This window comes from Anolis carolinensis, chromosome 5 (genome assembly GCF_035594765.1).
Source record: "Anolis carolinensis isolate JA03-04 chromosome 5, rAnoCar3.1.pri, whole genome shotgun sequence".
Lineage (NCBI taxonomy): Eukaryota > Metazoa > Chordata > Lepidosauria > Squamata > Dactyloidae > Anolis > Anolis carolinensis.
In genome coordinates, this window is record NC_085845.1 from 98,345,743 (window position 1) to 98,360,651 (window position 14,909).

General features: G+C 39.1%; 1 protein-coding gene across 2 annotated transcripts in view; it reads left to right on the top strand.

Annotated features, from left to right (window-relative positions):
- fbln1 (fibulin 1) overlaps positions 1-14,909 on the top strand; it is a 104,653-nt gene that overhangs the window by 14,689 nt on the left and 75,055 nt on the right. For both annotated transcript variants that reach the window (XM_003221428.4, XM_008111382.3), the window contains exons 2-4: positions 6,969-7,068; positions 10,839-10,971; positions 13,234-13,402. In XM_003221428.4, coding sequence (XP_003221476.1) covers positions 6,969-7,068; positions 10,839-10,971; positions 13,234-13,402 — 402 coding nt within the window. The remainder of the gene's footprint in view (positions 1-6,968; positions 7,069-10,838; positions 10,972-13,233; positions 13,403-14,909) is intronic.

Sequence of the window (14,909 nt, forward strand, 5' to 3'; positions counted from 1 at the left end):
AATTGCCTGCCCCCTGGGGACAAGACTGAAAGGGCCAACAGTTTATTAAGGAAACCTTGAAGTGTTATTTGACTCCTTGGAGATTTATTATTTGTTCATCAATAAAGACTTTGTTACTTCAAGAAAGACTCAAAGGGCCATCCTTTTCAGGGAAATCCTCAAGAACCTCTCTTTCGAGGCGCCCTGGCTTCCCGCTAGGCATAAAGTATACATCCTATACAAAGACAATAGTCACAGGCCCAGCGCGTGACAGAACATTGAATATTTCTAGACTGCAAAATCTTCTTTTTTTCTCCCATTCAAATTCTAAACACTCCCCCATTCCTGTCAGATGTGCCTCACAAAATAGAACATGCGAACCAAGAGGTGTGTGTGAGTGGCAAAAAGTGTAGGTTCAGTTGTCTGAGTGTAAAAATAGATGCACATTTATGTGTGATTATATTAGACGCATGACCAGCAGATGTGGCATCTCAATGTCTTCTAATTTGGCTTGACTGATGAAGGCAGCCACTGTTGCTGCACTTTGCAGTTGCCCAGGTATATGTACCTGCAAACAAAGCTCCCTCCTTCCATGTGTGCGTGTGTGTGTATGTTTTTGCTTGCATGAACAAAAATATGTTGAATTGCTGGATCCAAATGACAATTATAGTAACTCATTTATTAGTTCTTACATTCCCACTGCGTGGTGAACTTTTGTACGCAAAATATTAAGTGTGTCCGTAATCCTGTGAGCTCATTAATCATGTTTATTTTGTTAGATTTGGCCATTGGCCATAAATAATATGAAGTCCAGATAACTTCACTTCCAATGTACTACAAATCCTACTGATTTAAGCAGTTTAACTATGTGTAGAATTGCAGTCTATTTAGTTTGATAATTTGAGGTATTACTTTTCCTTGATTTAGTTTTCCAAATATTTTATTTTCCATTCTTTGTCATTTCCATTGATTTAGTTTCCATGTGTTTTCTTTTATTTCACTTTAGCACTTGGGCGTTATTTGGAAAGGTTCGCAAAGTTTCTCAATACTTGTGGTTTCATAAAAATTACAATTCTGTAAGATTGCTATTTATGCGTCTTTCAGACCACTTGGATTATGTAAATTGTTTTGAATGTGAAGATATTTCCTGATCGATGCAGCTACTGGTATATCTTTAGTGCTTATATAGACTCTTCCTTTCCCATTCAAGGCAGGTTTGAAAGAGGGATGTGTCCCATCAGGTTCCACAGTGAAGGGAAAGGGCTAGTGCTCCCAGGCCACTGGCCTCATTTTCCCACCCAGGCATTCATAAGGGCCAGAAGTGGTGTGATGGAGAAGTATAGGGGGTCAGTGCTTCTTTGGGGTTCTCCTGAAACAGACTAAGCTCTTGCCTTTTGCCACTCTACTCAGAGTCAGAGATGGCTATTTTTAAAATAAAAGTTAAGGTATAATATTTACATTGACCCATGAGTTAGCTGACTCAGATTTTTAGGGTCAATTTTTGACCAACATTTCTAGACCTATACATGAGTATATACAGTCATTAATTTATTCAAGGTAGGCTTCCTCATCTGTTGACTCTCATTGCCCCACAGCCAATGTGGCCACCTTTCAGGCAAATAGTATTGCATAACCTATTGGAAATAAACAGCTATCATAACCTTGTTGAAAAGGAAAAACGATGTCACATCTGTTTGGCAAATGTGAATCTCCATGAACATGTGGAGACCTCACAATGTTGCACCCCAAGGCTGCGAGAGCACTCTGAAAACCACACTAGATCCAGAATCATAAGCAAAGCAGTTTATACACACACACACAAATAGCATAAAAAGTCAGTAGAGTGAATAGTCCATAATATAAAGTCCTCAACTGTTCAATAGTTAGTCCAACAAAGTCTTTCAAAGTTGGAATCCACAAAACAGAACTCAATAGTTCCACCAAGAAGTCAAAGTCAGTAAACAGCCAGAAGTTGCAGGGGTCAGGAATAAGGCGCGGTAAATCCACCAACTGTAATCCACATGGAAAGCATCCACTAAGGAGTAGTGGAAACGAGGTTAATAAGGCAAGGTATACTCAAGAGTCACAAGGCACGAACTCCACCTGGAGTTCTTGGAACCAGCATGGAAATGAGGCAAGGAGCAAGAGACTGGAACAGAGATTCTTCTCCCAAGGATGGCAATGTTGACACTGCAGCGAGAACAGGAAACAAGGCACCTTTAAGGAGTTCTCAGGGCTACAAGGCAGTGAGAGTTAGGACACTTCCAACTTCACATGGGAAAGTTACTCATTAGTGTGCTTGAGAGCGAAGCGCCGTTTCCGTCTCACAGCCTCCCTTCAACTCCTATCCTCTGCAAAAGACTGTCTCCGATCAAAAGTCACATCCTCCTCTGCAACAACACCATCTGGCGAACCCAACCTTGACTGAACATCAAAATGTTCCCCAATTAGTGGTTCTTCTGGAAGCACAATTTCGGGCACCTGCAAAGCCATTGGGCTTTGATCCAAGTCCTGGAGAGGCCCAAAATCCGAATCAGAATCTGAGTCAAACTCCATCTCCTGTGAACGGCCAGATCCTGACAGCAGAGCTACAACACACAACCTCTGAGGATGCCTGCCATAGATGTGGGCGAAACGTCAGGAGAGAATACTTCTGGAACATGGCCATACAGTCCGGAAAACACACAACAACCATGTGGAGACCACCTTTTGAAAACCACTAGTCAAGAAAAGCATGTCCTTGTTAGAAGTCAACCTTTTGAACAAGTGATATTCATAAGCATTCATGTAACAGCACACAGGTAACTCAGCTATTAAACTGAAGAACCATATCTTTGAACTGCCAAGGACAAAGACATGCCACTACAAAAATATATTTGGTTAGCAGAGGATGGTAGTTTCCTTGACGTTGAAATTACAGTTGTAACTGTAATTGCCCCCAAAAAATATACACTCCCTTGAAACCTCTTAATTTATAATATGCACTCAGAGATAAAAACCAAATTCTTCTTTGAAAAATAACATATCTTGTTTACTCATAAACATCTTGTATAATTCACAGGCACGTTTCTTATTTAAGTTTAGTTATAGATAGGATGTAGTTCTCCGTGTGTTGAGTTCACAGGATATCATTCTTAGTCCATAGTCTTTATATATATAGTAGAGTCTCACTTATCCAAGCTAAATGGGCCAGCAGAAGCTTGGATAAGCGAATATCTTGGATAATAAGGAGGGATTAAGGAAAAGCCTATTAAACATCAAATTAGGTTATGATTTTACAAATTAAGCACCAAAACATCATGTTATACAACACATTTTACAGAAAAAGTAGTTCAATATGCAGTAATGTTATGTTGTAATTACTGTATTTATGAATTTAGCACCAAAACATCACAATGTATTGATATATTGAAAACACTGACTACAAAAATGGCTTGGATAATCCAGAAACTTGCATAAGCGAGGCTTGGATAAGTGAGACTCTACTGTAGTCCATAAGTCATACTTCTGTACTGAAGTCCAAACAGCAACATGCATCCACCTCCACTGAGGTGTGAAGCAAACAAGCATCCACCTCCACAGACGTGTAATGTAGAATAGGCATCCACCTCCACTGAAGTGAAGTGAACTGAATACAAAATTGAGTCCTGAGTCTGATTATGCTCAGTACAATCTAGTCTATAACTTCTCCCACACCAAAGAGGTACAGTCAAACTAGAAAATTAACATACAGTTTAGCAAATAGATACATTAACAAATAAATAGTGAAAGGCTGGAGAGGTTGCTATTTCCAACAAACAGGTTGCCATGGGCAAAAAGAAAAGGCAGTCTCTGTTCTCAGATTTAGAATTTGAAAGATAAGTTCAGAAAAGGGGACTAGAAATGAACAAGAGAAAAATCAAATGATGGACTTTATTACATAAACCCACTATTCCACTACTGTCATAGTGGATACATATAATGTTGATCATCTTCAATTTCACACCTCTCTTCATTAGTACAATTGCATCAACTCACCAATGTGTGGTCCTTTGATTGTACACACTCCCTTGTAACCTCACTTTTTTTTTGTTTTAATACCATTGCACAATTCTAGCATTTAAATAAAAGTGTAAAAATAAATAGAAAATAGAAAACCAGCCAGCCCAATAGCAAAGGGGAGAAGAGGTACTTTTCTGCCCAACTTGGATCCTGTTCCTTAATGCCACTTTAATGCTGGCCCATCACATCAAGGCAAGTGATAGGAATATTGAGGGATTGGGAGCTATTGAAGGGTCTTACCTATTAATAGCTAGGAACTGGAGGATCATGGGAAGGAAGCGGATCGGCAGCAGAATGTTATGGCATTGTGCAATAGGGGCCCTTAACAAATGACTGTTTACCTGTCTCATGCAATAAAGTCTTTGGGCATCGAAGTTTTTATAATAAAAAGCCGATTTCTAGTGTACAATATTTGTGGCATATATGTGCAAATGCCCAGGTGTCAGTTTCTTTTCTGTCGTAAGACCACAAAAGCTTTCTTTTTATTTGAAGATACCAGCCGTGGTGGATTCAAGTTATGCCTAGCTGACTTTTTAAAAAGAGAAAACAATCTTCTTTTATATATAATGATCTTGGGAGAGTTTGCATTGTGACAGCTTAGTTGATAAAATGGTCACAATTACACATTTTCTTGTAATAGTTTATCAAGTGAAGGGAAAGCTGAATCAGATACATTTTGATTAAGCTGATCAGCTTTTATTCTACATGTTAATGATTAAAATACAGATATTAGAGTTCCAGATATAGAGAATGGAAGTGTAACCTGAAGGAGGAGGACTAATTCAGATATTCTTTGAGGGATGGGGGGGGGGGGGGGGTTGGAGCCCCTGGTGGCGCAGCGGGTTAAACCACTGAGCTGTTGAACTTGCTGACTGAAAGGTCAGTGGTTCAAATCCGGGGAGTAGGGTGACCTCCTACTGTTAGCCCCAACTTCTGCCAACCTAGCAATTCGAAAACATGCAAATGTGAGTAGATCAACAGGTACCGCTCCAGCGGGAATGTAACGGCGTTCCATGCAGTTAAGTTGGCCACATGACCTTGGAGGTGTCTATGGACAACACCGGCTCTTCGGCTTATTGAGATGAGCACCAACTTCCAGAGTCGGACACGACTAGACTTAATGTTATGGGAAAACCTTTACGTTTACCTTGGGGGGGGGGGGGTTAAACTATGGACTTCTATTATTATGATCATATAATGTATATGTAATAAAAGGCGTGTGCAAAATCCATTACCATGTCATTCAGCTTTGTAGAACAAATAACACAGGAACTTTTACTGAATCCAATTCATCAACAGACCAATGGTATTTATAATAGTCCTTCTGTTTGCTTACAGAAATCAGAAGTTATAGGTAGTCTTTTCTTAGTCCATGAATCTGCTTCAGTGAAGACCAGCAGCAAACAAGGCCTCAGAAATAGTCAGGCCTCTCTGAGTACAGAGCCATCTTCTTTCCAGCCAGTACTCAGAAGACTCTCTCTCACGCACGCATACACACACACACACACACACACACACACACACAGAAACCTATTCAAACCGGTTCTCCAGCAGCAGGATAGCAACAGTTACAAAACCAATTCCCAGGTCCTTGCAAACTCAGCCAATCGGCTGCATGCATTTCATTTTCCAGTTAACACACATATAGTATCTTTGCATACCATGACAGACTCTTGCCATATTTGGAACAAATGTTTTTGTTGTAATTAACACGTTATGCTCAATTCTGAGTTAATAACTAAAGTCATTTTTTTTTCTTTAGCGCGGATACATTTTAAATGTTACACAACGAATAGTGTGTGAACATTGTTTCTTTGAAAGTCCCCTAAGGCCCCTTCCACACTGCCTCTATAAACAGAACTTAAACATTTCTTTTGCTCCAGAGCATGTCTGCTTTCACATCTTGCAAGTGGGAGAGACGCAGAAAGGATGTACAGAGAAATAGGGCCAGGCTCAACAGATTACCTTAGTACTTGAGATTCGTCAACATCAACGTGAAGTTGTCCTTGTTATGAGAAATTTCACACAGCATGGGAATCATGCAAATGGTGTTGGACCGGCATTTCCAGCAGCCTTAGCTAGCATAAAAACTCTGAGAAATGCTGTGTATATTATAGTCCGACAACATGTGATGGATACACATGATTCTTCTTCCTGGATAACAAATGTACAGTGTAATTCTAAGCATGCTTGCTCAAAAGGAAGATAATGCCTTGGTTGCAAAGAGGCTTATGTTTATGCAGGTACAGTAGAGTCTCACTTATCCAACACTCGCTTATCCAACATTCTGGATTATCCAACGCATTTTTGTAGTCAATGTTTTCAATACATCGTAATATTTTGGTGCTAAATTCGTAAATATAGTAATTACTATGTAGCATTACTGCATATTGAACTACTTTTTCTGTCAAATTTGTTGTATAACATGATGTATTGGTGCTTAATTTGTAAAATCATAACCTAATTTGATGTTTAATAGGCTTTTCCTTAATCCCTCCTTATTATCCAACATATTCGCTTATCCAACATTCTGCTGGCCCATTTATGTTGGATAAGTGAGACTCTACTGTATTTGTAGGATTACAACTTTATTGTAACACAAACATTTACAGAGTAGAATAAATTTAATCCAGTGTGTAAAACGAGTGACACATGGAAATGCATGTCATCATAAGGAAAAAAGTGATCAAGATGTTTTATTTGGCTTCATACAGTATCATATCAAATTCTTCATTCTAGTATTTTTCTTAATGTTGCAAATTATGCTTTATTCTAATTTTACTTTTGCTTTAAACTGCTTTTACTTGTGGATTAATTAATGTTTTGCTTGGTTAGAAGATTGTAATGAGAGAGGACGGAAGAGGAGGAAGTGACTTTAGTTGAAATTTAATTATCACAGAGCTATTTGCTAAATGTTTATAAAACTTACTTGCCTTTACTTTTTGCAGAAACGTCTATAGAGAGCTGCTGCACACATGGATATGAATGGGCAAGTCAAAAAAGAGACTGTAGCTCTCTGCCACTAAACCCTGATTCCAAAGAATGCAGGTATTCCTTGGTGAAATTTGCTTGCTTGTTGTCAAATGCATAAAATGTCCCTGCGGTGATGCCATTGGCCTTGAAAGCTGAATGACTTGAATTCTGTCTTTAGTTCTACTACAGGTTTTTCCTTATTTCCTTGGAAAATCAAATTTCAAACACAGGCTTCGTATTTCTTGACATGTCCATACTCTTAAGCTAAAAAGAATTGCATCCTTTAACCATATTCAAGCACAGAACTCCAAAGAGAACCTTTTTTGGGGAAAAATATGTTGTCTTGCTTTTCCTCTTTCTATTTTTGAATGTGAATTGTTGATATCCTGGCTTTTATTTCTTTTTAAGTATGGAAAGAATGTGTTTCGCAACCATGTCTGTCACTACTTTCTGAATTTTTGCATTTATGTTGGCATTGAAATCTGTCTCCTACACAAAGTGGTTGGCAGATGAAATGTACTTGCTTTAGAAGTTGCTGGAAGAATAATAAAAAATGATGAAACATGTACTGAGGCAGGGGAAAAGGGCAATCACATTTTTTCATCAGTTTGGAAGTCTTATTTATTTTTCTAAAGAAAGAGTAAGTTTGTTAATGTTACACTGTAGTGTAACTCTTATCTGAAGTGACCCAGTAAGAGCAAACAATTCATAGTTTTATACACCAAGAGTACATAAGTAGTGCTACGTGTATGTGTGACACAATTGTTATGTACATTTAATTAACACATAAGAAACCAATAAATGTGTGCTGAGGAAGAGTTTTTGAGCACCGATGCTACAGCTGGCCTAGTGGGGATGGGATCACAGCCTACAAGCAAACTACGTGATCATAGAGAATGGTTGTCAGGCCTTGGAAGCTATAGGACACAATGCAAGCTCACACAGGTAGTTCCATGGAAACACTTTATTGAAATCCTTCTTGCCAAGATGAGCACAAAGCTACTACTAACCAATTCCTGCCCAGACCCCAGCATATCAAACTACTACTTCCCCCCAGCCCCCCTTCCTCATTCACACCTATCTGTTGATAGTCCTTTCCCAGGCTTGAAAACCAGAGCAGGCCATAAATCAATCCTAGCCAGATGGCCCTTATCATTTAAGCTATCTGCACCCCAGTTGCTTTGGCAGGATGGGAACAGTTCAGCTAGTATGAATGCTGGGCGATCACATCCTGACAATGGTGGAGTTTGGGAACTGGATCGTGTGAATTTACGACCTCATCAGATATGTAGCTGGAATCGCCACAGATCATGGCGAATCTGGCAGTGCCTGGCGTGGGGCATGGGGAACCTATCACCCATGCCCCACATCGCCTGGCTTCCCCTCTTTGTCATCCCATGTGGGGAAGTGTCCACTGCCCAGCTTCCCCCATTGATCCAATGCAACACGGGAAGTCTCCCGTGTTGCCGCGGTGTCAGCATATGCCGGTTCCTCAGCAGTTTTGCAACTGAGCTCTGCCAGAAGTAGCTCTATGTTGTGGGGCTCCTTGCAAAACTGCTGAGGAACTAGTGATACAGCCGCGTCTGATGATGTTGTAAGATTATGAACTAGTGGCAGACAGAGGGTAAAAGATATACATGTTCTAAAGTGCAAGGCAAAGTAATGTGCACTATTGTCAGAAAAATTGTTCAGGTCAAGGGATAAAACACAAAATAAGTTAAATAAGTAGCATCAGTCTGGGCCTTTAAAAAAAACTTCCAAGTAACATTCAGGTTTCATTTAGTTAACTTGGAACCACTACATTGCAAGTATGTGAAGTTTACCCCCATTCCATTTTTTCTAACCTGCTGCGAAGGAGTTTATAAATTGTCTCTTTCTTTTTTCAGCTCCTGCAGAGCTTTGGTTTCATTTAATAAAAACATCTAGAGAAGGTTTAATCCTCTTCTGATTACATGAGCTGGTCCTAATCTAGTTCGTACTCCACTCCAACAGGGTTACTTACAAGCGACAAGGAAATGGAGTTCAGCTTCATGCTACATTACTTTTTGCTGTTTATGTTATATTTATGGCCAGTTAGGCTCCTTTTGCTCCCTCAAACCACATAGTCTTGATTGGACAGAACAGCTGCAATTCTAGTTCTCCATACGATATCAGTGGTCCTGAAGCATAACAGTGTTTGAGCTGATCTTGTGGCAGCCAAAGGGATGTCCCATTGTTGCTCTTGGTCTTGATTTGATGTACATGTACATACAGTAGAGTCTCACTTATCCAACATAAACGGGCCGGCAGAACGTTGGATAAGCGAATATGATGGATAATAAGGAGGAATTAAGGAAAAGCCTATTAAACATCAAATTAGATTATGATTTTACAAATTAAGCACCAAAACATCATGTTTTACAACAAATTTGATAGAAAAGATAGTTCGATATGCAGTAATGCTATGTAGTAATTACTGTATCTATGAATTTAGCACCAAAACATCACAATGTATTGAAAACATTGACTACAAAAATATTGACTACTAAAAGGCAGACTGCATTGGATAATCCAGAACCTTGGATAAGTGAGACTCTATTGTATTTGTTTCTATGATTGTTTGAAAAATGTGTTTGCCCTGAACAAATTGTTGGTCTCCAGCAATTCACTTAGTTGGTTTCCTGCTTCACATCTTGCTCCTAGACCAAATGTTCCTAACATCATTGATTCTACTCCATTTCCTATTTTGCATTTGAGTCAGCTATGATGAACAAGAAGTCCTGTTTTGATGTGTGATCAATTCCCTCTTGAATGCCTTCTTTCCCCTCTGTGGTTGGAGCATAACTTGGATTGTGGTCACATTAGTAGCTTTTCCCTGGAGTCTTATTGACATGATTCAATCAAACTGAGACCTTCATCTACACTACCATATAATGCAGTTTCAGAATGCAGATTAACTTCAATGCGCAGGATTATATGGCAGTCTAGACTCATATAATCCAGTTCAATGCAGTTAATCTACATTCCGAAACTACATTATATGGTAGTGTAGATCTAGCCTGAGGTATATCCTTTGACCCCTTTTGCTATATCACTCTTCACTATAGAAGCCACCCATTTCTTCTTCTCTTCACTTTTTTGAGCAAAATACAGTGTATGTAATTATCTGATTTAAAATGTCCCTTTCCTGTCCATTTTAGCTTGCTTCCCCTCAATATTATAGTATTTATGCATTCTGGTTTTGCTACGTCTGGCTTCCCCTGATTCATGTTTCTCACATTTCTTACTCCTATAATGAAGTTCCAGACTTTCACCTCTGAGATGATCATCAATTAAACTTCCTTTCAGTTTAAGTCCAATTGTACCATTAGCCACAGCGCTATCCATATTTGTCCTCTGCTCTATCATAATAGCTTATTAGGTGTCTCCTGCCATTATCTGTCGTTTCACTTTGGATTGCCTCCATTTAGGGGTTCCATGGTAAAAAAAAAAGTTCAAAAGGGGGTTAACCATGCCTTCCTATGCTCAGTGCTGACAAGGGTTAGCCGTTGTTTCGTTGGCATTGTCTCTGAGAGAGCCTCTAACTGAGTCACCTTCACTATTGCTGCTTCCCAGAAGCTGTTTGACTTTATTTGTCTGTTAAGCAAAGGGAGGTAGAGGTAATTCTGATTTTCTCAGTTCCTCATTTTTCTGTCTTCTGCTGCCAGATTGGCTGCTAAAGATCCCAAAAATATTGATTTTAATAAATGAGCTATTAAATTTAATTGTGGTTAAAAAGAATTGGGTGATTCCACGCTGTGATGGTTTTAAGAAAGCAATGTCTCCTTTGTATGATTCTTTTCTCTGTTCGGTTTACTTATTTGTAGCATAGCCCAGGAGCAGTGCTGTCTCAATCAACTGGAAGAGTTACACTGTACAGCTGGAATAGATATTGCCAGTAAGCAAGAAGACTGTGATTCACATAACAGTAACATTACCTGTGAAGACAAAATAACTAAGGTAATCTTCACACTGGTTTGGTGATTTTCAGATGGTATGCACAGAACCACAGGATTCCTAGGGTTGTGAGTTAGTGAATAAAGGAAATGGCCTACAGATCATCAATGATTTTTTTTACTATAGTGCATGGAACAGTGTTGGGGAGAGCTCTCCCACAGGCCATACTTTTCAAAGATTTTGGAAAGTTAAAGGTAAAGGCAGGGGCCCCTGGTGGCACGGTGCGTTAAAGTGCTGAACTGCTGAACTTGAGGACCAAAAGGTGCCAGGTTCAAATCCCGGGAGTGGAATAAGCACCCGCTGTTAGCCCTAGCTCCTGCCAACCTAGCAGTTCGAAAACATGCAAATGTGAGTAGATCAATAGGTACCGCTCCATCGGGAAGGTAAGGGCGCTCCATGCAGTCATGCCAGCCACATGACCTTGGAGGTGTCTACGGACAATGCCGGCTCTTCGGCTTAGAAATGGAGATGAGCACAAACCCCCAGAGTCGGTCATGACTGAACTTAACGTCAGGGGAAACCTTTACCTTTACCCTAAAAGTAAAGGCAAAGGTTACCCTTGACATTAAGTCTAGTCGAATACAACTCTGTGTGTTGGTGCTCATCTCCATTTCTAAGACGAAGAGCCAGCATTGTCCGTAGACACCTCCAAGGTCATGTGGCTGGCATGACTGCATAGAGTGCCATTACATTCCTGCTGAAGCGATACCTATTGATCTACTCACATTTGCATGTGTACAAACTGCTAGGTTGGCAGAAGCTGGGGCTAATAATGGGAGCTCACTTCTTCCTGTGGATTTGAACCTCTGACCTTTCGGTCAGCTAGTTCTGTAGCTTAGCTCCATGCAGTGATGTTGACCATGTGACCTAGGAGGTGTCTATGGACAATGCCGGCTTTTTGGCTTAGAAATGGAGATGAGCACCACCCCCCAGAATCGCACTCGACTAGACTTAATGTCAAAGGGAAACTTTACCTTTACTATAATTGTGTCACTACAATGATTTGGCACCAGAACCATTCCAAAGTGATATACAGTAGAGTCTCACTTATCCAACATAAACGGGCCGGCAGAACATTGGATAAGCGAAAATGTTGGATAATAAGGAGGGATTCAGGAAGAGCCTATTAAATGTCAAATTACTTTATGATTTTACGAATTAAGTGCCAAATCATCATGTTTTACACGAAATCAACAGAAAAAGCAGTTCAATACACAGTAACGTTACGTAGTAATTACTGTATTTACGAATTTAGCACCAAAATATCGCAATGCATTGAAAAGATTGACTACAAAAACACTGACTACTAAAAGGCAAACTGCATTGGATAATACAGAATGTTGGATAAGAAAGGGTTGGATAAGCAAGACTCTACTGTATGAAATATATTTATATACTGCCTTTCAAAGCGAAATCTCCCAATGTGATTCACACTGAGAATAAAACACAGAATTACTGTATATACTCGAGTATAAGCCTAGTTTTTCCAGCCCTTTTTTTAAGCCTGAAAAAGCCCCCCTTGGCTTATACTCGGGTGAGGGTCCTGGTTGGCTTATATTTGGGTCAGCTTATACTCGAGAATATATGGTACATTTATTGTTTTTCATTATTATTAGTATTATTACATTTATTATTTTACTCTATTATTGTTGCTACTATTACATTTATTTTACTCTATTATTATTATTATTATTATTATTAATACATTTATTATTTCACTTTGATCTTATTATTGCATTTATTATTTTACTCTATTATTACTTGTATTATTTTACTGTATTATTATTATTATTATTATTATTATTATTACATGTATTATTTTACTCTATTATTATTAAAAGGATACATAAGCACATTGACATTGAAGAAGATGAGAATAATGATTTGATCAGAGTTGGACAGGCTTATCTTAAATTTGAGCTTTATGTAAATATTCAAAAACATTTAACCTACTGATGCCTCAATTAATGTAATTTTATTGGTATCTCGGCTTATACTGGAGTCAACGTTTTCCCAGTTTTTTTGTGGCAAAATTAGGTGCCTCGGCTTATATTCAGGTCGGCTTATACTTGAGTATATACGGTATTCTAATTTCAGTCTATAACTCTATGACCTATCAATCAATCTATCTATCTTCAAATGGATTTTAAATAAAAATTTTCATGACTGCACAGTGCTACAATCTTGCCAGAGGATAATAGAACGTGACCACTACTGTGTGATATCATAAAGCTCATTGGTTATGTGTCACTTGCATTTTGACAGAAATGCTGTTACTGCTGCTTTATGGGGAAAGTGGCCCAGAAGCAAAGGAACAGCTGTGAGCAGAGTCTACTGATGGGATACCAGTGTGGCTTGGTCTTCAGGGCTTGCTGTGTTGAGGGGCAAGAAAGTGCTGACACCTTAATTGTTGATGGCACTAACAAAGAATTAGGTAAGTATAAATGAGGTGTTTCTCTTGACGTGTTTGTCTTGAACTACTAGGATTAAGAAATGTGTCTATCATTTCCATCTCCTGTAACATTGATAGGGTTTCCAAAATGATCTTCAAAAAAGTAATTCCAGTCACTTATTCTGACATCATCCCTCATCAGACCATACCCTTAAGGGAGTGTGGTTCCCTTTGGTAAATTGCCCTAGGATTTTCCAAACCACAAATGCCGTAGTTTTGTTTGTTTGTGAAGCCATTCAAATAAAAATGTGTGCCTTTAGACATTATCAGCTTGTGGATAAATTCAAAGCCTCCCTTGCTAATTCTTGAAATCTGACTACATATTGCAATTTCTGAGCATAATTTGGTGGCTTCATCTATGGCACTGACTTGAAACAGGTTCAAGGTTTACAAAACATGCCGAAGTGATGTCCAAGTGACTCCAACCTTTCCAGGCTGTCTTCATGTTGATATGCCTGAGTCTTTTGCAACACTCCCCTTTAAATACTCAATTGAGGCTTCGTTCCTGTTTGTGGCAAGTTGTTTACTGGACTCTGTGTTCCTCAAACCTTGACATCTGAGGTTTATAGTTCTCTTATCCAGAGAACATTGAACATAGCCAACGCCGGATCTGAACCACACTTGGCATACAGACCCAACATGGCCAACTGTGCATACAGGCAGGGTTTGGAGGTGATTGTCCTTGGATCTGAGAGTTTTAGTTCACCCTTATCCAGAGAGTTCTGAACCCAGCTGACAACATATCTGGACCACACTTGGCATACAGACCCAACATGGCCAACTGTGCATACAGGCAGGGTTTGGAGGTGATTGTCCTTGGGTCTGAGAGTTTTAGTTCACCCTTATCCAGAGAGCTCTGAACCCAGCTGACAACATATCTGGACCAAACTTGGCACACAGACCCAACATGGCCAACTGTGCAGACAGGCAGAGTTTGGGGGTGATTGTCCTTGGATCTGGGAGTTGTAGTTCTCCCTTATCCAGAGAGCACTGGACGCAGTCGACGTCGGATCTGTACCAAACATAGCCAGCTGAATATATTGCACAAGATTTCCCTAGCCTAAAATGATACATTTTAATATATTGGTCTTATGGTTCCCGTCCCCTTGATCTGATCATGTAAGTGTGATTTATTGTTATAATTGTATTGTTTTACTTTGTTTAATAATGTGTATTATGTTGTTATGTAATGTTTGTGTTTGCTTTTATGACTGTAAACCGCCCTGAGTCCCATCCGGGAGATAGGGCGGTATATAAATAAAGTATTATTATTATTATTATTATTATTATTATTATTATTATTATTATTATTATTATTAGCTGTGAGTACAGGCCTGGTTTGGGGAGGCTTGACCCACAATTCTGGGAATTGTAGTTCACCCACATTGTTATATATTTTCTAATGGGAGCATTTTTTTAAAAAGTGAAATCTTTTTTCTAATAAATAGTGTTACTAATTAACTAAATGATATTATCTAACACCCCAAAA